Source organism: Manis pentadactyla, chromosome 14, assembly GCF_030020395.1.
Source record: "Manis pentadactyla isolate mManPen7 chromosome 14, mManPen7.hap1, whole genome shotgun sequence".
Classification (NCBI taxonomy): domain Eukaryota; kingdom Metazoa; phylum Chordata; class Mammalia; order Pholidota; family Manidae; genus Manis; species Manis pentadactyla.
In genome coordinates this window covers 65,437,003-65,456,369 of record NC_080032.1, presented here as the reverse complement: position 1 = coordinate 65,456,369, position 19,367 = coordinate 65,437,003, and the positions used below count along the sequence as shown (strand labels likewise).

The window sequence follows — 19,367 nt, the reverse complement described above, 5'->3', positions numbered from 1 at the left end:
GTGTGGGGGAAAATGAGTTAATGTTTCCAAGACAGGGGAAAATACAGCTTTAAACCTGGATATTGGAAGTATGCGGAGAGAGAAAAGATTCAATTGTGCTTCACTTCCTTTAAGTTTAAGGATGACTTTTAATTCTGACAGCTCAGGATAAAGGAATAGAAGTAAAGAGCCAGGTCTCTCCAGTCATTCAAATTTGTTAAAGTCCTGACTTTGCTACTTACTAATCAAGTGAATCTAGACATAATCAATATCTCTACGTCATCGTTTACTCATCCATAAAATAAATATAATATAGTGTCCATGGATGGCATTGCTAGAAGAAATAACTGTGAAAACATATACAGAGTGCTTAGCTCATTGCCTGGCACACTGTAAATATAATGTCATCATAGAAGTAAAATACAGTATCATATATTTAGCCAAAAGCCAAAAGACTTTATTATCTAAATGTGAAATGTAGTCATCAAGGTGTATCTTTAGTATGCAGTCTTTTTTTGAGCAATTCAAATATTTCACGGATAATATTTTTGTTTTCATGTAATTTTATGTGATAGAAAGTAGAATACTTTGAGAAAAGTCTACTAGGCCAGAGGATCAAATATGTAGAATCTGCAGAGAAAGAATGTAATTCTAGGAGGAAAAGTGGCAGTGGGCTCCCTGATGGCATTTTCTGTCTCTGGGTGGGATTATTCCATAAGCGGCAGAGAATTTTGCATTCTTTGTATCCTGCACAGTTAAAAAAGCATTTTCACACAAATGCTCATTTGAAACTTGCAACAGTCTTATTGGGTAGGCAGAGTGAGTAAGACGGTCCCTTCTTCGCTGACCCAAATACCATAGAACAAGTTTATACGACTAGACTTTTTGGTATTTAGTCCGGAGTTTTCTCCGTTATACGCTCATTTATCCCTTTAACATTCAGTCATTCAACAAGCATTTACGATTGTAGCAGGGTAACATTAACGTCGGCCCAACCCCATAACCCTTTATAAACATCTCGGAGGAAGACAGGCCCATCGAAGAAGTTCCTGAGGACGCCGCAGATGCCCGTCTGTACGGCGAATCAAACAATGAACATTTTCAGGGTACCAGGATGAGTGTTACTGGAGTTGACAGTCAGGGCGCGGGCCGGAGAATCTCCCGGTAGAGGGCAGAGGGTCGTCGTCTGCGGGGGATGGCAGGCCGCGGGCAGCGAGGCAGCCGGCGGTGAACGGGGGCCGGGCGCGGGCCCCTGGCGCTGGAGCGCGGCGGCGCGTCCCGGCACCGGGGCGGCCGCGAGGCACTCCCGGCGCAGCGCTCGCCGGCGGCGCGGCCGCGGCCCGGAGCCCGGCTCCTCCTTAACCCGCGCGGGGAGGCGGTGGCGGCGGCGGCCGGCGGGCGGGGGCGGGGGAGGGGCGCCGAGCGCAGCGCGGAGGCCGGGGAGGAGCCGGGGCCTGCAGCGGAGCCGAGCCGAGCCCGCGCCCGCGCCGAGCCCCGCCACCGGCCGTGCGCCCTCTGGCTCCCCGGGAGCCCGGACCGGCCGGAGCCCGAGAGGTGGCAGCGCGGGGACCCTCACACGCTGGAGGGAGCGGCCCGGACGGGACGGGACTCGAGGCGGCGCCGCGTTCACAGCAGCCAGTGGCTGGAGTCGGCGCCGCGGCCTCCCGGCCCCTGCTGCCCAGGCCAGCTCCCGAGAGCCGGGAGTCCGGGAACCCCACCCTCTGGGGCGCCCGGGGAGCGGAGGCGGGGGCGGGGACGCGAGCAGCCTCGCTCCCTGCTGGGGGGGAAGATCCTTACCACTCGGCTGTCGGGACGAGCCTCTCCTTGCTAGAGGCGAGGAAAACCCCCATCCTGGCCCGGGGATAGACCTCCAGAAGTAGCCGGGGCGATCCTCACTGACGGAGGCAGGCGCAGAGAGCGCCCCGGCGCGCCTCCACCCCTCCAGGCGCGCTCGCAGCAGTTCAGGACTTTTGAGGCAGAGAAAGGGGCTATGCCCGTGCGGTAGGCAGCCTCCATCCTATCCAGGACTAACAGGGCAGAGGCGTCCTCACGTTCCGAAGCAGAGGACACTCCGGGGAAGGAAGAGCAATCGGCTGCCAGCTTCTCAGGAGAGGGGAAGAACTGCCCCCTCAACTTCCTCGTGCCTAGACGGTGGAACAGGGCAGAGCCCCTGCGCGCCGATCTCCGGCAGCCAGACAGAGCCCTCCACTCCCGAAGGAGCCAGTTTGGGGGGGAGGGGGACTCCCCCAAGGGGGAGGAGACAACTCCTGGCTGGGAGAGGCTCCTCCCCTCCTCCCCAGGGCAGCAGGCAGGGTGTGGGGGGTGTGCCAGCTTCCCCAGGTAGGCCCTCCTTCCCCTCCCCCACCTTCCCCCCCTCCGCCTCCCTGCGCTCCTCATCTTCAGGGCACCGAGTTCTCCTCCCCAGCTTGGGAGGCTCAGCCCAGTACTGGAAGAGCCACTGAGGATGACACTGTTCCTTCGCCTTTGAAGAGGGGCGTCCCTCCACCCCCAAACTTCAGTACCAGGTGGCTCCCTCCCTTTGCTGGGGGAACCTTGGCGACAGGTCAGTGCTTTGCTTCTTTGTCATCTTTAGGCACTAACCGGGGTAGGGGGCTGAGATGGTGGCCCTTGGGTTTCCTTACTGAAGAGGGTAGATTCAGCTTCTGAAATGTGTCTCAGTCAGCTGGGAAATGTGTTCTGAGGAAGCTCAGGGATTCGAACCCACATCTTGCTGCGGAGGCTTTGAGAAACGGGTTTCTGGATTTCTTAGTGATTGGGGGACTAAATGGATGGGATTCATTTGAGGTCCCTATGGAAGTATATGTTTTCATGCTGAAAGCAAAGGGATATCAGAAAACACCTGCATTATCAGAACTCCATCCATACCCCAAATAATGATGGACACATCCCAACCAGACTCCCCACACCACCCTTTATCCTTGGGCCTCTTCATCCAAAGAGCAGGCCTTCACCAAAGTCATGGTGGCATCTTGCGGCCTGGTCTTGTCTAGGGCTTCCATCGGTGTTACATGTTCTTATCGGTAACCCTAGATCAGCTTAATGTCCTCAGAGGTGGTCTCTGCCACCCACTGTGATTACTGCTCCCTTGACAAGAAAAGCAGTCTGTCCCTGCTCACCCTTCCTCAGACACCAAGAGGCTTCTTGCGATATTCCCATTCCTGACTGGAAGCAGGCTTCTATCAATAAAATCCAAAGGGACAATGGGAACCCCAGCTGTCCCAAAGCAAGAAGAGGAGGTGTAGGGGAATGCCAACTCCTGGACTGACAGTCTTCCCTAATGATAGCTCTGTACCACTGCTCCAGTGCCCTTCATGACTCCTGTCCTGTCCTGACAGTTCCTTAGGAAAAAGCAGATCCTGCATAGGTAAAAAGGAATATTGCTGCTTAACCTCTTTCCAGTCTTCCATCTAAAGAAGTTGGCCATCATAGAGATTTGACCTCTGAGGAGTTTTTTTTTTCTGAAAATCATCTAATAGCCTCATCCTCTCCCTTCCTGCTTCTTGTTCAGTTCTGGGACTCGAACCTTGTATTTAGTTTTCTTTCATAAGAGAGTCGAAATCATCAAAACCCACAATCTTCAGAAAAGGCAAGGAAGAGGTGCCAGGAAATCCTAGTTGAGCCCAGGCTGTTTTTATGGTGCGTTCGCTGCCTTTCAACCTGGGAGCACTAGCTGGGGGCCTGCTTTCCTGCCTTGTCGTTGGGAAATACCTTATGTTCTGTAAGGGGTATTGTATCCCACACCAAGGCCAAGTGGGAAGCTCATCTTATTTGGGTTTTTGTTTCCTCCTTTCTCTGTCTGGGCCATGGGTGGGCTGCCTAGGTCCTTAAGTATGTCCACTGGGTCCTGGAAACTACCTGCTCAAAGTGGTATCTGAGACAGGGCTATAATCCTGGTTGGTATGGCAGTGTTATAGAACGAGGCACATCTGTTTCTTAATTCAGGTTGGTGTGGCTCTATCTCTGTGTTCCACATGTGTGGAGACAGGTGCATGTGTGCTTTTTAGATGGAGCCTCCAATGATCTAGAATTGCATGTTTCCGGTAGGCCTTTGAAAGCAGGTGCTTCTGTGCAAGGACCTAGAGAAGATGCCCTATAGGAGGAAGGGCTTGGCCTGCCCTGGCCAGTGGGAGCCCTCAAGCGTGGCTGCAGGGGAGTCCTCCCATGTGGCAGGGCAGCCATTCTCAGGCTGGGAGCACTTCTTTTATGACTAACAAGAGAGCTTCATTTCTGATATCTCTGGTCTCAAAAGCATGAGGATCCTTAGCTCTTAATTTTAGAACTCCCTCCCCCGTTTTTTGCAAAGAGATGGCTGTGGTGTAACAGCAGCCTGTTGCTTACAAAGTGCTTTCCCAGATGCTGGAATGCAACTTGTGGAATGGCTCCGAGTGTACTATATTGCAGCACCCCAAAGTGTATCACCACCACAGTTTAACTGGCCCTGCTTGGACTGAGTTTCCCTGATTCTCCTTGTCTCTGTGGAGTGAGTCAGAAGTAGATGGCTGTTAAGTTGAATTAACTGTGATGTAGAGAGTCTGTTTTCCAGATCGTGTTGTATGACTACACCTAGTAGTCCTCCCTGAAAAATAAAAGATGATATTCCCCCATTCCTTCATTCTTGGAGTTCACGTGGTCCTGGCATTGGGCAGTATGGTGGTGACACTGTCCCCAAAGGACAAGTCTGAGAATCTGACATCCTGAAAACTATTGCAAGCTCAGTGCGGGCTTTGCGGTGTAAACCATGGCTGGCTTGTTGCTTCCAGTCTTACCTCTGTGGTCTGTTCAGTTTTCTAATTTTTAATTTCTAGTATTCTCTTTTTTCCCCCTTCAAAAATAATAAGAGCTACACTTTCATAACACTCACTTGGTGTTTTAAAAAATACTAACGCAAGGTAATCCTCACAAAAACTCTATATAGGCACAGTTATCTTGTCTATTCTAGATGAAGAGACTACAGCATCAAGAGGTTAATACACTTGCCTGAGGTTGCACAGCCAGGAAGTAGTGGAGCCAGGATTGACACCCTGACTGGTAACTGGTAATGTGGTAAATGTAACCACTGCTCTATTGGTTTTGACATTATTGTACAGAGCAGGAAGTTATCACTCCTTAATACCTAACCTTGGCACTGTGCAGAGAACAATTACTGGCCTTTCAGATAGAATGGGAAGAAAAACCATGCATTTTATTTTGGATCTTCCACATCTCCTCTGGGGTCAGTCTTCCACTCCAAGAGAATGTCTCTCTGTTTTTCTCTGCCTTTCTCCCAGGACTGTAGTCTTCATTAGACGTCCTGTGGATGTGATGGAGCCTGCCCTTTGGCTGCCTTTCCCAGTTTCTCTGGGTATTTCCTTTCAGTCTTCCAGCATGCAGAGAAGAATGTGGGCTGACTCAGGTTCTGCCCAAGCCCAGTGGCACGAGGCCCACCTGGAGAGAGAGGTCTAGGCAACTAGGTTGGTTGGACTGAGAAATGGAAGTACCTCTTATTTGCCTTTCTAATAATAGCCCTGGCCATGAGCCTTGTGCCATTATTTTGGGGAGCGTGGAATGTGTGGCAGCCACAAGCTCATTAAGCTTCATTCACTTCCCTCCAGGGATGAAGCTTTGGCAGTGTTTATGACTTCGTCCCTTTTATAGAAGGGGAAACTGAGGCAACCAGCCTTCAGGGGGCAAAAGGTGGTTAGGGACATTTAGTGAGTCAGTGTCAAGGTTGGGATTAGAACCAAGGAACCTCAGTCTCTGGGGTTGTCCACGCTGGGCTGCCCTTCAAGAATGTGGAAGTGACAGGGTGAGGAAGTGGGATGGGTTAGGGAAGAGGGTGCTGAAAGATCAGAAGGATCTTTTGCTGCAAGCTTCTTGCGGCTGGTAAGATTGGAATATATTTTGAGTGCTGGGGCGGCATCTGGAGGGCTGGCTGGGAGGGTGCTGGAGAAAGGTTAAATTTAACCTCAGTGTCCTAACCTGGTGCTGGGGTAAGAATAGGGAAGGGCATAGAACAACTAGCAAAAGGCCTGAGTGCTTCCCTTTCTGGAATTCACAGTGATTGGCATGTGCCAGATGGGTTCTGTAAACTACTTTAAATCTACTCTTATGTCCCTGTCCAATGTTGGGACAGTTTGAAATGAAATGTCCACTGAAGGTTTCTGTGTTCTTAAGATGAGATTTTTCTAGGGATTTGTAGCAGGAGATAATAGGGAATAGGGCAAAACTTCTTTACAGACCACCCCTTCTGTGGAGGACCCAGGAGAACCCTGGTCACTGAGAACCTGCTCATTGCCATGTTACTGTTCAGCTGGGATAACCCAGCTACAGGACTGGATTATTGCCTAAAGCTCCCCACTTTACCCCAGAGGCTGTGGTGTTTTGACTTATTAAAGTGCTAGGAATTCTGAGACTTGCTGGAGTGATTAAATGTCCCAATTAGTTTTCAAGCTGCCATGTGTTTTGGGCAAGATGGTGGGGATGGGATGAAAAGGAGAGTGGTGGGAAGAGGATAAAGGGGAAGCCCCTTCAGGAAGCTATTTATAAACATAGCCTTTTTTGTTTTGTTTGTTTTTTTTCTCCTTGTCAAGCAATTCTTGGGTTGCAATTGGGTTTCATGCAGCCCCAGCCTTTGAGGCATTAGGTGTTTCCTGCAGCCTTGCGGAGCAGGTGTGCTGCTCGTGAGGAGCCCAGGGCCGGGTACCTGTGTGTACATGCACAGGTTGCATGGGTGGGGACCTTGAGGGAGCAGGAGGTGAATGAGAATGTTGACCCTAAAGAGGAAGGGGTGCGTCTCAAGGGGAGAAGAGTCTCTGACTGGAGGAGTGACCTGAGAGCCTGAAAGGGGTATTGGAGTCAGCAGAGAGGGGTAGGTAGTCACACGTGGGATCAGCTTTTGACTGCAAAGCGTGTGGATTTGTATGTATTTGCTTGTGCACATTATTTGGGTGTGGATTTAGAGATTACATATGTAATGTGTTTCTGCTCAGGATTCAGAACTCTGAGGCATGCCAGTCCTGGCTGCTCAAGAGAAATGCCTGGTGGGACTGTCAGCAGGGGTAGGAGGAAGAAACGCTAGCTGGAATCTGGTGGCTGTGCAGGCACAAACCTGTTAGGCAGTGAATGCTTAGGGACTTGCTGGCGTCAGCTCTAGGGGAGTGCCAAATGGCTACCAAGTGGTTCCTGCCAGTCTTTCTAGTCCCTGCAATACAGCTATCACCCATTATTCTTCACCTTCCCCCGCCAAGAAGTCTCTCCAGCTGTACCTCTCCATCAAGAGCACCCAGGCCGCGTGGGTGGCAGTAAGGCGTGGGCCGTTTGGCAGTGCCAGGAGTCTGCACGGAGGTGCAGTGAGCGTGAGTGCTTGGCTGGGAAGGAAGGAGAGCGGAGGAGGGCGGGAGAAGGGGAGCCAGCTCTGAGCCTCAGAGTGGCTATTTTTAGCCGGGCTATCTGATTGTTACCGGTGCTCACACAGCTGAGTGTCTCCCGGGCTCCCTGAAGCCCAGCGCGCTGAGAGGGGGGTGGTCCTTGCTGATGACTTCTTCCTGGTGTTGGTGTCTGTGGGCGGGAGCTCGCAAGGGGTAACTTTAAAGGTGTGAGGGCAGCTGTACTCCGGATCTGTTACCCCTGTGTGTGACTTTGTGCCCTGTTGGTAATGTATGCCATTTATCTAACTGTGATCTCTGTGTATGTGGGCCACTGTTTATGTCTGTCTTGCATCTGCCCTTCGCTGGTTGTCATAGGTGATTTATGCTTCGGATAGATCTGCTATGCCTCATGTGCACATGTGTGTGAGATAAAGAGGGTGAGCACTCAAATATATCCAACATGAAATATCTTCAGAAGTGTTGGTGTGTGCTTCATTGCTGAGTATTTGTGTTGACTCAGACTGTTTCTCCTTACATGTTCACTCATACTATCCACCTGTGGGTGTTGTGTGTGAACAGAACAGGCATCATATAATTGGAGACTAGATTTTGACTGATTTTACCTGCTATCTACATGTTTAAAAAAATTATTTCTACAGTTTTAAAATATGTTGTAGGGCTTGAAGTAAGGAGAATCGAGGAATAGCTCCGTTTGGTAGATGGTTCGGGCTCTCTTTCAGCCCTGCATGGAGGGAGAGGCCTCTTGGCCGTGTTCTACATTAAGGTGTAGGATGAGTACCAGTCTGTCATCTGGTAGATGATTGGTAACGTCTCGTTTTGGGGTTCTGGGAATGCCTGGTTGAGCGCTGTCCTGTGAGAGGGGTCGCCTAAGGGGTGAGAGTAGGAAGAAGTTGTATTTCCCTTAAAGCACTAGGATTTGAGTTACTTGATGCTAGAAACCAGAGGTAGCACTACTCTCTTTTCCTCTCCCTTTTGTCCTCTTTTCTGCAGAACCCAGAAGTACCATGGCTTCTGACCTAGAGAGTAGCCTCACCTCCATAGACTGGCTCCCCCAGCTGACCCTCCGGGCTACCATTGAGAAGCTTGGGAGTGCGGCCCAGGCTGGGCCTCCAGGTGGCAGCCGCAAGTGTCCACCAGGCTCACCTACAGATCCTAATGCCACCCTGAGCAAAGATGAGGCAGCAGTCCACCAGGATGGCAAACCACGATACAGCTATGCCACCCTCATCACCTATGCCATCAACTCCTCCCCAGCCAAGAAGATGACTCTCAGTGAGATCTACCGCTGGATCTGTGATAACTTCCCCTATTACAAGAATGCTGGCATCGGTTGGAAGGTGGGACAGCATCTATAACCTGGGATTATTTCAAGCCTTTGGCCATCTTTGTCTCTGCTTTTGTTTCTTCCTGTGACCTCACCTGTCTCAGAGATGTATGAACTTAAAATCTCCTGTCTCCTGTCTCTCGTTTTATTCAGAGTTGAGCATAAGGTCAAGGAACTCCAGTAATACCAAGCCACTAAGTATAGTTATGGGGATGGCAGGATGCTGTTGCTCATCATACCCTCTTAAGCTTCTGATTCCTCAAAAGGAAATTCATTCATTTCACAAACATTTATTGTCCCCCTACTATGTTTAAGTCACTGCAAGGCATGGCATTGCTTCTTCCTACCTACAAGTAGGACTCTCATTCAGTTTCCAAAGCTTCATTGCACACAGTCATCACCTTTTTAAAAACTGTGTACCAAGGAAAAAATAATATAATTAGGTCCTCTACCAACAGCACATCCAGCAAGCAAGAAATGAGAGGATAAGTTGTTTGTCTGAAGTTAAAGGAAAAAGGGGCCCCCTCTTCCAACAAGGAAGGAAGACTGATGGTCTCCGTCTTTGGGAGCAGCCTCTTTTGCCAGTTGTTGAGTGGGAGTGGGGATTTAATGTAGTTCTTTCACTCTATAAATCACCAAGTGGGAGTGCGGATTTAACGTAGTTTTTCACTCTGTAAATCACCAGTTGACATACAGACCAGATGATGAGCTGGAGGCTGTTGAAAACATTCCATTTTTCCTCTCTAAATCTGTCGCCACTAGCTACCACAACTCCCAGCCACACCCAGCACCATATGCAGCAACCATTCATTCTCTCTCCAAGTGTGACCATTCTATGGGCTGTTGAGAAAACAAAGGTGAACTGTGCCTTTGTTTCACTCATGATTTTTGTTTTGTTATCATTTATATAAACAGCTTTAAAACATTACTCTTTCACTATGATAGAATGAATTAGGGAACTGGGTGGCTGTGATTTTGAGGCATTTATATACCTGTTGTCAGTTGGCTGGGAAAGTTGAAGAACAATATGATCAGCTTTCCAGAAGCACCTGGTCATCAGATTTATAGCCATTACCTTTCACAAATTTAATTTCTGCATTTTTCTTGTCTCATTGCTCCAGCTCTCTGATAGGTAGTTTCTGCCTTCAGTCTAATTAAGAGATGCTCAGTTTGCCCCGACAGTTGAACTTTGTTGTGTATTATGTCCCTCTGTGTCCTGTTGGAAAATTTTCTGCTTTGCACAATGCTCAAATCTTACTTGCTTTTCTGCTCCCCCAGAATTCAATTCGGCACAACCTTTCTCTCAACAAGTGTTTCCGGAAGGTGCCCAGACCTCGGGATGACCCCGGGAAGGTGAGATACTGCTGGAAGCGTTGGAGGAGCAGGAAGGACCGAGAAGTGGTTGATAGACTGGAGTCCTGTGGCTGTTTTAATTACCCAGAAGAGGAAGTCATACTAATTAGAGAAGCAGCTTTATTTTTTCTCAGAGGAAGAGCTTGGCCATCATGCTTGTTGGGCCCCACTAGCATGAGTGACTAAGGAAGATCAGAGTTCTTCTCAAGAAGAATTACTCAAAAGAAGAGAAAAGGGAACATTTTTTTTAATAGAGATATTTATGATAAAGTGGATTTTGATATCCCTTTTCTGTGTGTGGCACTCTTTCTAGATATAAAAGGGAGACTTAGTAACCTTTGTCGGAACTTTCCTATACGAGAAGCCTGTGATTTTTATCGTCAGAGGGGAGAAGGGGTAGATCATTCTCTTCATCAGACAGATGTACAATGCTAAAGACCCAGAGTCTTTAGGTCTTGCCTCAGATCACATGGAAGAGATGCATTATATCTGGGCATTTCCAGCCCTTGACTGGATACCATTGTTCTGCCCCCTCCAGAACAATCAAAATCTGTATTTGGACCACAGGGGGTACCTCTGGCAGGCTCAGTGAGCTTTTAGGATAAATTTATTTTTAAAAATAGTATCCTCAGGATTCTGTGTGAATCTCCAGTCCTTCTTCTCAACATAAACTATTTTATGTAAAAATCCACTCAAATATCTACTTTTCCAGGGCAGAAATTTCCACATATAACTATTTTGTTCTCTTTGGGGTTGGGTTCTCCTTCCAGGGGTCTTATTGGACGATTGACACCTGTCCTGACATCTCCCGAAAGAGAAGACACCCCCCAGATGATGATGTAAGTCCTCACCTCATGGGGAGATGCCATTTCTGAGCCAGCTGCTCCTTCTACATGCCTTCCTGTATTTTCAATCCTTTCCTATATTTGGGGCAAAGGACGAATACCAGCGGAGGTGAAACTGTGGGTGTTGGGAGGGTATTTAGCTCCTGCTTACAGATACCCATTCTTTTATAATCCTCAGCTATCCCAAGACTCACCAGAACAGGAGGCAAGCAAGAGCCCACGGGGAGGTGTTCCAGGGAGTGGGGAAGCCTCGCTCCCCCCTGAGGGGAATCCTCAGATGGCACTTCAGAGCCCTGCATCTATCACCGGCTACAGCCAGGTGGGACACAGAGGTGGCAGAGGACATCGGGATGGATGGGTGGGTGGCTGGTGAAAGATCAGGAAAAAAAGTGAAAGGAGAAGGGGAGTGTCAGGAAGACCCTGTGAATGTAGTGTAGGAAAAGGGCCAGAGGCTACATCAGGATAAGAACAGATGAGGAAAGGAGAAAATGATAGTCATTCATTGAGAAGCTGGGAGACGATGGAAGGCAGACAGGAGAACTTGGAGACAGCTGAAGGGCTCTATTGGTCTCTCATTTAGGGCATACATCAAGTCTTTTCTTCCCTCTTTTTCCAGGGCACAGGATCTGTGGATGGTGGAGCAGTAGCAGCAGGGGCTCCAGGCCGGGAAAGTGCTGAGGGTCCTCCTCCCCTGTATAATACCAACCATGACTTCAAATTCTCCTACTCAGAGATCAATTTTCAGGATCTAAGCTGGTCCTTCCGTAACCTCTACAAATCCATGCTGGAGAAGTCGTCTTCCTCCTCTCAGCATGGTGAGTCTGGCACTGGGATGGGAGTATGGACAGCATTGTATTTTTGAATAGGTGGTGACATTCTCTTCTCTCCCTTCTTTCTTATTTTTTAACACAAGGAGAGGTTGATCACTGGTGAGGGGAAGCATGTCATGAACCCAAACTGACGGAGTTGAGCTCTTCTGGCTTAGTTCTGAAGGACAGCTGTTTCAAGAGGCGGGTGGGTTATTAGCTTCAGGAAGTGAGTTGGAGGAATCACCCTTCTAGAACTAAGGGCAGTGACTTTATGGCTGCAAACGAGTCATTTAGAGGATGGACACTAGGGGGCAGCAGTACACTCCCTTCCCTGCGATTCCCTGTTTTGTTGAGAACAATTTAACTTTTTAGCATATTTATATTTATTAGGAAAAATTTCAAACAGATGCAAAAATAGAGAAAATAGTATAATAAAACCTCATGGTTCCATTGGCCAACTTTAACAGTTACCGATATGTTGCTAACCTTGTTTCATTTACCCTCCAGCTTTTTTTTTTGAATTGAGATAATTTAATATCATTACACCTGTAAATACCATTCAATATACATCCTTCATCTAAAGACTTTTCATTTAGTTATCCACTGTCATATCACTCGTAACATAATCAACAATGCTTCCTTAGTATCGGTTTATATCTTGTCTGTACTCAAATTTCCTGAATCATCATGTGAGAATGATTTAAAGTTCTTATTGGGAGGCTTCTTGAGAGCTCCTTTGGCTCAGCCCTCTGCAATTCCTGATTGTTTTTGTTTGTTTGTTTTAAAGAAATGAGAGGTACAGTGGAGTCAAGACTTCAGGCGAAGCAGCAGGACTTGCTCTGCGCAGTGGCCCCATATAGGCAGCAGGAGAGGAACAGAATGACCAAAAGGGGTTAGAAATCACCTTTTGGAAGATTCATATTCATTGTCATGAGTTCTGTCTTTCCCATCCCAGGGGATTCATACTGTAGCATTTGCTGAGTCCAGCTGAAGTGACTGGTCAGTTGCAAGTGGGGATCTTGGAGAAGCTTTCAGAAACAAAGTGAAAAATTAGATTGAGTGAGGACAGCGAAGTTAAATTGTGGCTGGAAGCCCCAAGCCTCCATCTCTAGTCCTTCCCTGCCCAGTCTGAGGAATTCATCCATCCCTCTTCTGGGGTTCTCCCAACTCCATTTGTTGGTGGTAAATATTAAGAAGAATGCAGGGACGATAGGAAGAGGAGAGAAGAGATGCCTAATTGCATTGTTTTATTTATAATTTACTTTTTAACTTTACCTGATGTCTGATTTCTTTTGAAACTCTGATTCCAGACCTACACCAAACTCCCTGAAAAATAGCATGAAGAGGTACATGCTGACCTTTTTGCTAAATCCCAGCAGTCACCACAGTGTCACTGAGCCTCTGTCATAGCTGGCAGGGGAAGGTGGAGGGGGCGGGGGCAGGGCCAAGGAGACCCTTGCTGTCCCAGAACACCCTTTCCCTTTGAAGCCTGCAGTGCTTGTCTGAGGCCTCCCATCTCAACCCGGTGGAAATCCTGTTCAGTGAAAAATGCCCTGCCCGAGTGACTTGCCTCATTCCTCCAACCCTGCAGGCTTCTCGTCTCTCCTGGGGGACATGCCACCCTCTAACAACTACTACATGTACCAGCAGCAGCCACCGCCTCAACAGCAGCCGCCCCCGCCGCCCCAGCCGCCCCCACAGCCTGCGCAGCCGCAGCCACAGACACCAGCCCAGGGCCCCTCAACTGTAGGCGGTGCCCCTCCACTGCACGCCCCAAGCCCAGATGGCTGTACCCCACCAGGGGGGAAGCAAGCCGGTGCAGAAGGCTATGGGCCTCCCCAAGTGATGGCCATGCACCCCCCCCAACTGCAGCATGCAGGCTATCACCATCCCCATCAGCACCATCCCCACCCCCACCCTGCCCAGCAGCCACCGCAGCAGCAGGCACAAGGCCAGCCTCCTCTCAACAGTGCTGGCTTCGGTGAGTTAGTGTGCATGTGGAGCCTAGGGTGGAATGACTCCTTGTTCTGACTCTGTATGTAGTCGTCTGCGGTCAGCTGGCTGAATCTTAGACAGCACCCATTACTCACTTTTCCTTCCTCTTTGCAGCCTTTCCTTCTGACTGGTGCTCAAACATCGACTCCTTAAAGGAAAGCTTCAAGATGGTAAATCGGCTCAACTGGTCCAGCATTGAGCAGTCACAGTTCTCAGGTCAGTGACTGAAGGGTGATAAGCTGCAGGGGAAGGGATACATCATAAATGGAAGAACCTGATAGAGACTGGAACCAGCAGGGGATGACTAAGTGAAGTTTGAGGATTGGGGAATTCATTGTGCCCTTCCTTATTTCACAAGATGGATTATGTTGATATTATTTTCAAACTAATTTTGCCTTAATTCAATATATGACAATGGTTTTTCCTAGCTAATTCTGTCTCAGGAATTCTCCTGGATCCCTATTTTGTAGTTTTGTTACCATTTATTGACAGTGTGACCACAACCAATTCGCTCATTTTGACATTTTGTTTTATTCATCAATAAGATGGAAATATAATAAGTGTTTATAAAGAGCACATAGAATGAGTTCGAGAATACAGAGCTCTAAGAGATGTCCATCATTACCAGTAGTGTGGAAGGGGCTCTGGGCCTCTGCAAGGTTAGCACTTCTTGCTTCTCTGCAGACCTGATGGAGAGCCTGCGACAGGCAGAGCAGAAGAACTGGAGCCTCGACCAGCATCATATTGCCAATCTGTGCGACTCCCTCAACCACTTCCTTACACAGACTGGTCATGTGCCCCCCCAGGGGGCCCCCCACCGGCCACCAGCCCCTGCCCGTATTCCTGACTCCTGTGCCCTCACCAGTGGCAAGCAAGAGCCAGCCATGAACCAAGGTACTGAACAAACAACTTGCCCAGGCGGTGGAAACTATGAAGAAAAGGGAGGGGAAGAGAAGGGCGGGAGAGGATTGGAGAAATCGTCCTATGAGCAGTTATCCACTGAGCAGTGGGACTAGTTTGTCCAGCGTACTCACTGAGCATCTATTGTATCAGCAAAGTCATCTACTGAAAACTGCCAAAGAAATAGGCCATATGGTTCCTTTTTAGACCTTGAATTGGGAGATCAGAACTACTTAAGAAAGGGGAGGAGAAAGTCCCCACTACAAATTTGGGTCTTAGCAAGCCCTACCCAGATCATATCAGGTGGAGTGATGATTCTCTTGTTATATGATCTTTAAACCAGTGAAATGAGAGATTCAGTGATCATGTTTCTTATTCATCATCCTTCTCATAGCTGTTACATTGTATAACTCTGGTACCTCATCCCTTTTTATCCTAAGTGGTGAGGACTGTAACTTCTGCAGACAGCCTTCATGCCTGCAGGAGCTACAGAACAGAGCAGGGAGGGGAGAAGAGACTGGGGAGGAAGAGTACTTTTCTCCTCCCTCTATTGGATCCTGCTTCACTGAGTATATGATCCCATTCAAATAAATCTTGTCTTACTTTGGCAGTGAACTCTTATGTGCACCCACAAGCCCCCCATCTCTACCCTGGCCCATCACCAATGTACCCAATTCCCACCCAGGACTCAGCAGGGTACAATCGCCCAGGTAAGAGCCACGAAGCTTGTTTCACCACCAACCCAGTATCTCTACTTTGACAAGTCTTACTTTCCTCTGGCTCTGAGCCTACATCTCTGTCTTCTTGCCGGCCCCTGGTGGGAGGGTGTAAGCCTTTGTGATTCCCAAGGCCTGAGGGTGGGCTGCCTGCTAGGGAGGTGTGTGTCATGGGAGACTAAAGACCCATTTACTTTAAAATTAGCTCAGGCCTGCCATAGTGAAAGGAAATAAAGTTATGAATATAAGCAAAAGATAGATACATAGAACATTTATATGTAGCTTTGGAATCTAGATAGGGGATATACTCAGGCAAATAAAATGATCATGTTATATAAACATATCTGCTTTGTGCCCATGTCTGCTTTCCTGTTGCCTGACCTCTGGCTTCAGGGGTCTAGGATTGAACTATCTCTGATGGTGGGAGTTGGCAGGGGAGACCCTAAATTGCCATAAGTAGTACAAAATGAACTGATCTTTCACCTTTAAATACATTTTACAAATTCACTATTATCATCTTCCCTAAGCACAAGTGTTTTCAGTTTTTTAGGTGACATCTGACTCTTCATGCATATATTCCTTATCCGTGTAACACATACACAAATTTCTGTTTTGCTATTTCATATAATAGCACCTTCTATATGCTTTTGTCATTATTACAGAGCCTTCATAAGAATAATCTTTAATGGCTACATGTATTATTTTGCTATATGACCTAGTATACTCTAGTTTATTTCCTGAGACCTGACTGAATGGGTGCAGGTGACAAAAATAACTCTGGGCTGATAAAGACAATAGTTTCACCAGACCTTCCTCATGGTATTATTCAGGACTGAGCATTGTCCATCTAGCCTGAGAGAAGAGCTTCCCATCTACTCTCCTTTTAATGTCTTTTTCTTTTCCTGACAGCACACCACATGGTCCCTCGGCCACCAGTTCCCCCTCCTGGTGCCAGTGAGGAGATCCCTGATGATTTCGACTGGGACTTGATCACTTAGTGCATCATCGAGTGTGGCTGTCAGCCCAGGGCTGGGCGGTGAAGTCCGGCGATGGGGAAAGGGCAGCCCCAGCCCATCCCTCCCCAACTCGCCTGTACATAGATAAACATCCTCTTTCTTTCTTGCTCTGTCAGAGAAGCCGCTGCAAGATGCTGCCGAAGATAACCCCCTTTCCTGCCTCATTCTTTCTCTTCCTCCTTTTTCCCCACTTCTTTTATTATTATTCTTATTATATTATTATTATTATTATTATATTATTGGGTATATGCTGTCCCCAGTCTCCTATCCCTACACCATGGACTGTGTCCACCCCTTGGCTAATTTAAAATCATTTGGCTGGAAGGTGAGGCCTTGGTAGCTATGGAGAAAGGTTTGAACTCCAATTACTTTTCTCTTAGAGAAATTCAATGCTAATCCCACCTTTCAGGCCTAAATTGTTTTCTGTTCCTGTCAGTTCAGCCCAGGACTGGAGAGGCCACATTATCAAGTAAAAGTGATCCTAAAACACTGCTTGGTAGCCATAAATTTGCAGGTTTTACTCAATGGTGCTAATTTTGTCCTCTGAGTTCTTCCTCATCCCTTTATATCTTCAGTCCTTACTCCTGCCAATCCTCATTCCCCATTAAGTGTCAGAGTGATGGTGGTGGTACAGGAGGGCGACAGTATAATCCTAGTGGAGTAAGAGCCTGGGTTGGGTCACGTAGAACACTGTAGAGGGGTGATGGAATGTAACGGAGTCAGAAATGGGGTATATGCTACTGTCAAATAAACTTCTGTTGGCCTATTCCTAGCCCATTCTCTGTAGAAGATAGAGTTGGTCTCAGCCAGAACTTTGCTTCTGTGGTGGGGATGAAGACAACTATTCAGCATAGGCTCAGCTTTTAGGAGATGGTTTCAATGTAACCACATTGGCTTTTTAAACAAAATTTTCTCTGGAAATTAAGTGTGGCTAGTAATTACACTTGTAAATTATCCCTCCATCCCCAGTACTCCTATATGAGTATTATTTTGTCCTCCTTTAGTTGTTTGCTCATCCTGTCCACCCATCTTATTTTGTTTCCCCATTTTCTGGGATTCTCAAAAGAAAAGTAACCCATTATCACTCTTAATTTCATCATGTCCTAGGACACGATGGAATCTCTTTCCCACCAATCATAGTAGAACCAAACCTATAGTACTGGTGGCAGGAGGGCGGGGAAACGAAAAGGAAGCTGGTGTGGACACGAGTAGGGAATATTCCAGTTATTTAATTACACAGGCAGATGCTTCTCTTGGAATCCAGATAATTGGGCTGAAGCTTTTGGAATTAGGCTTTTTTGGGGTGAAGAAAGTTAATAGAGGATATTGAATAATCTAGATGGAAGAGTTCAGTAAAGGCTGAGGGAGACCCCTAGAAAAAGGTACAGACAACATATCTCTTTGAACAAGGAGTGGTCATGATTTATTGCTGCAAAGGACTAGTGTATATTTAATGTTAACTGTTGAATTTTAGTTATGGGAGGGAAGATCAATTTTACTTCTGTTTTTATTTCACTGAATGTTCACTTTCCAAAAGCTACAGGAACAAAATGTATGGAATGGGCAGGACCCCTCTCTCTGTGACTTTTGCTTTTTGTTCAGATTCTTTTATTTACTGATGATTTCCAAGAGGTCTAGCTTTCCACTCTCCTGCTTTTTCCCCTCACCCACTCCTTCCTCCCCTTGGTAAGGGGGTTATATATGAAAGTCTGTTGAAGTCCGATGAGACTGAAGTAAAGGGGCAGGAAAGGGCTGTTAACTAAAGAGCACTTTATTTCTTTGAAGTTCTTTGTAAGAAATGGGAATAGGCATAGCTTGAATCCCCCATGTATTGGGGGGCAGTCAGTGAGGCTGAAGGATGACAAAATATTCCCCACTGGGGAGAGGAGAATTTCTCATAGAGGGAGCAAAATGCCCTTGCCCACTGTCCCTTCTTTTCCTTCTTTCTGGTCCAGGTGCCTCCTACACACAACTTCCCAGCTTTCCCCCTAAGATTCCCCCTTGACAGATTATGATTCATCTTTTCCGAACCCCTTCTCTACTCAGATCCATCCAGGATTTGTGAGAGTAGACTAAATCATCCATGTGAATGTCCCTTGTTTATAATTCATCTGTGTCTTCTGAAAACTAGTCTCATTAAGGACTCTGGTGGACAGCCAGGGTAACTGAAGTTTGGGGCTAGGGCTGGAGATTGGCCGTCAGGCCTCCCGAGATTTTAGCTCTCCTCCACTAAACTCAGCCTTGAGAAATGGCACAGGACCAACCTGGCCCTCTTTGGGTCTCAGTTTCCCCTCCCTTCCATAAAATGGAAAATACTTTTTCTTGTTGGTCCTGCATTGCTGGACTTGAAGTATAGTCGTCGTCGTATTGGGTGATGTGTGCAACACTGCAGAAGCTCACTGCCTAAAGAGGAAGTAAGGGAGAAAGTGGAGGAAAGGGACTTAAGGAGCAATTACTTGGTATAGATCCACCCATCCCTGCCTTCCTCTCTTCAACCCCCATGTTTCTGGTTTGCTGCGTCCTTCATACCACCCATAATGCTTTGCATTGGTGCAGGCTGGGAAATGGGTGTATGGTCTCACAAGTTGTTTTTTGCATGCTTTCTTAATAAAAAAAAAAAATGTTTATGGTTTTATTTTCCTGGTATTGGTCTCAAATTTCTCTTTTTGTCAGGGTCAGAAGGGAGAAATGTCAAAGTCTTTGTTTACAGTTGGCTTTTTGTGTCTTCCCCACATCCCACCACTGTGTTTGTTAACCCTGAAGTTCTTATAAGATTGATGAGAAAGAATAGCGAAAACCATACTGTTAACATTCCTTTTTCCAAATTTTATTAAATACAGTGAAATGTTGTTGGGAGAGGCAGCTTACACCCCCTGAAGCTTGGTGTGTGGACTAGGCCACCTTGCTTACATTTCTGAGATGTTTTAAAGATTAAAGAGACTGCAGTTTGAGAAGGAGTTGGGTCCCTATCTGCAACTTCTGTGAACACTTTGAGGTACTCACCAGTTTTTCATCAGAAGTGAGAACATTCCAAATGTAAGA

General features: G+C 47.4%; 1 protein-coding gene across 4 annotated transcripts; it reads left to right on the top strand.

Moving 5' to 3' along the window:
• The first annotated feature begins 1,449 nt into the window (after positions 1-1,449).
• FOXJ2 (forkhead box J2) lies at positions 1,450-18,978 on the top strand. Of its 4 annotated transcripts, none has more exons than XM_036909932.2 (12): positions 1,450-2,542; positions 4,940-5,028; positions 8,358-8,704; positions 9,970-10,044; positions 10,815-10,883; positions 11,068-11,208; positions 11,506-11,704; positions 13,290-13,679; positions 13,808-13,909; positions 14,378-14,587; positions 15,205-15,303; positions 16,219-18,978. In XM_036909932.2, the coding sequence occupies exons 3-12, from the start codon at positions 8,372-8,374 to the stop codon at positions 16,305-16,307; spliced, it is 1,707 nt and encodes a 568-aa protein (XP_036765827.1). In that variant the 5' UTR covers positions 1,450-2,542; positions 4,940-5,028; positions 8,358-8,371; the 3' UTR covers positions 16,308-18,978. The 4 variants fall into 4 exon arrangements, with proteins under 4 accessions (XP_036765827.1, XP_036765826.1, XP_036765828.1 ...); XM_036909931.2 differs by having other exon boundaries at positions 4,940-5,035; XM_036909933.2 differs by having other exon boundaries at positions 4,940-5,043.
• The last annotated feature ends 389 nt before the right edge of the window (positions 18,979-19,367 follow it).

Bases quoted from the DNA above. Each gene is read 5' to 3' on its own strand.
- FOXJ2 (XM_036909930.2), top strand. From the start codon at position 8,372: ATGGCTTCTGACCTAGAGAGTAGCCTCACCTCCATAGACTGGCTCCCC. The intron at 11,705-13,289 runs GTGAGTCTGGCA...CCAACCCTGCAG, and splicing joins GTCTTCCTCCTCTCAGCATG to GCTTCTCGTCTCTCCTGGGG. The intron at 15,304-16,218 runs GTAAGAGCCACG...TTTTCCTGACAG, and splicing joins AGCAGGGTACAATCGCCCAG to CACACCACATGGTCCCTCGG.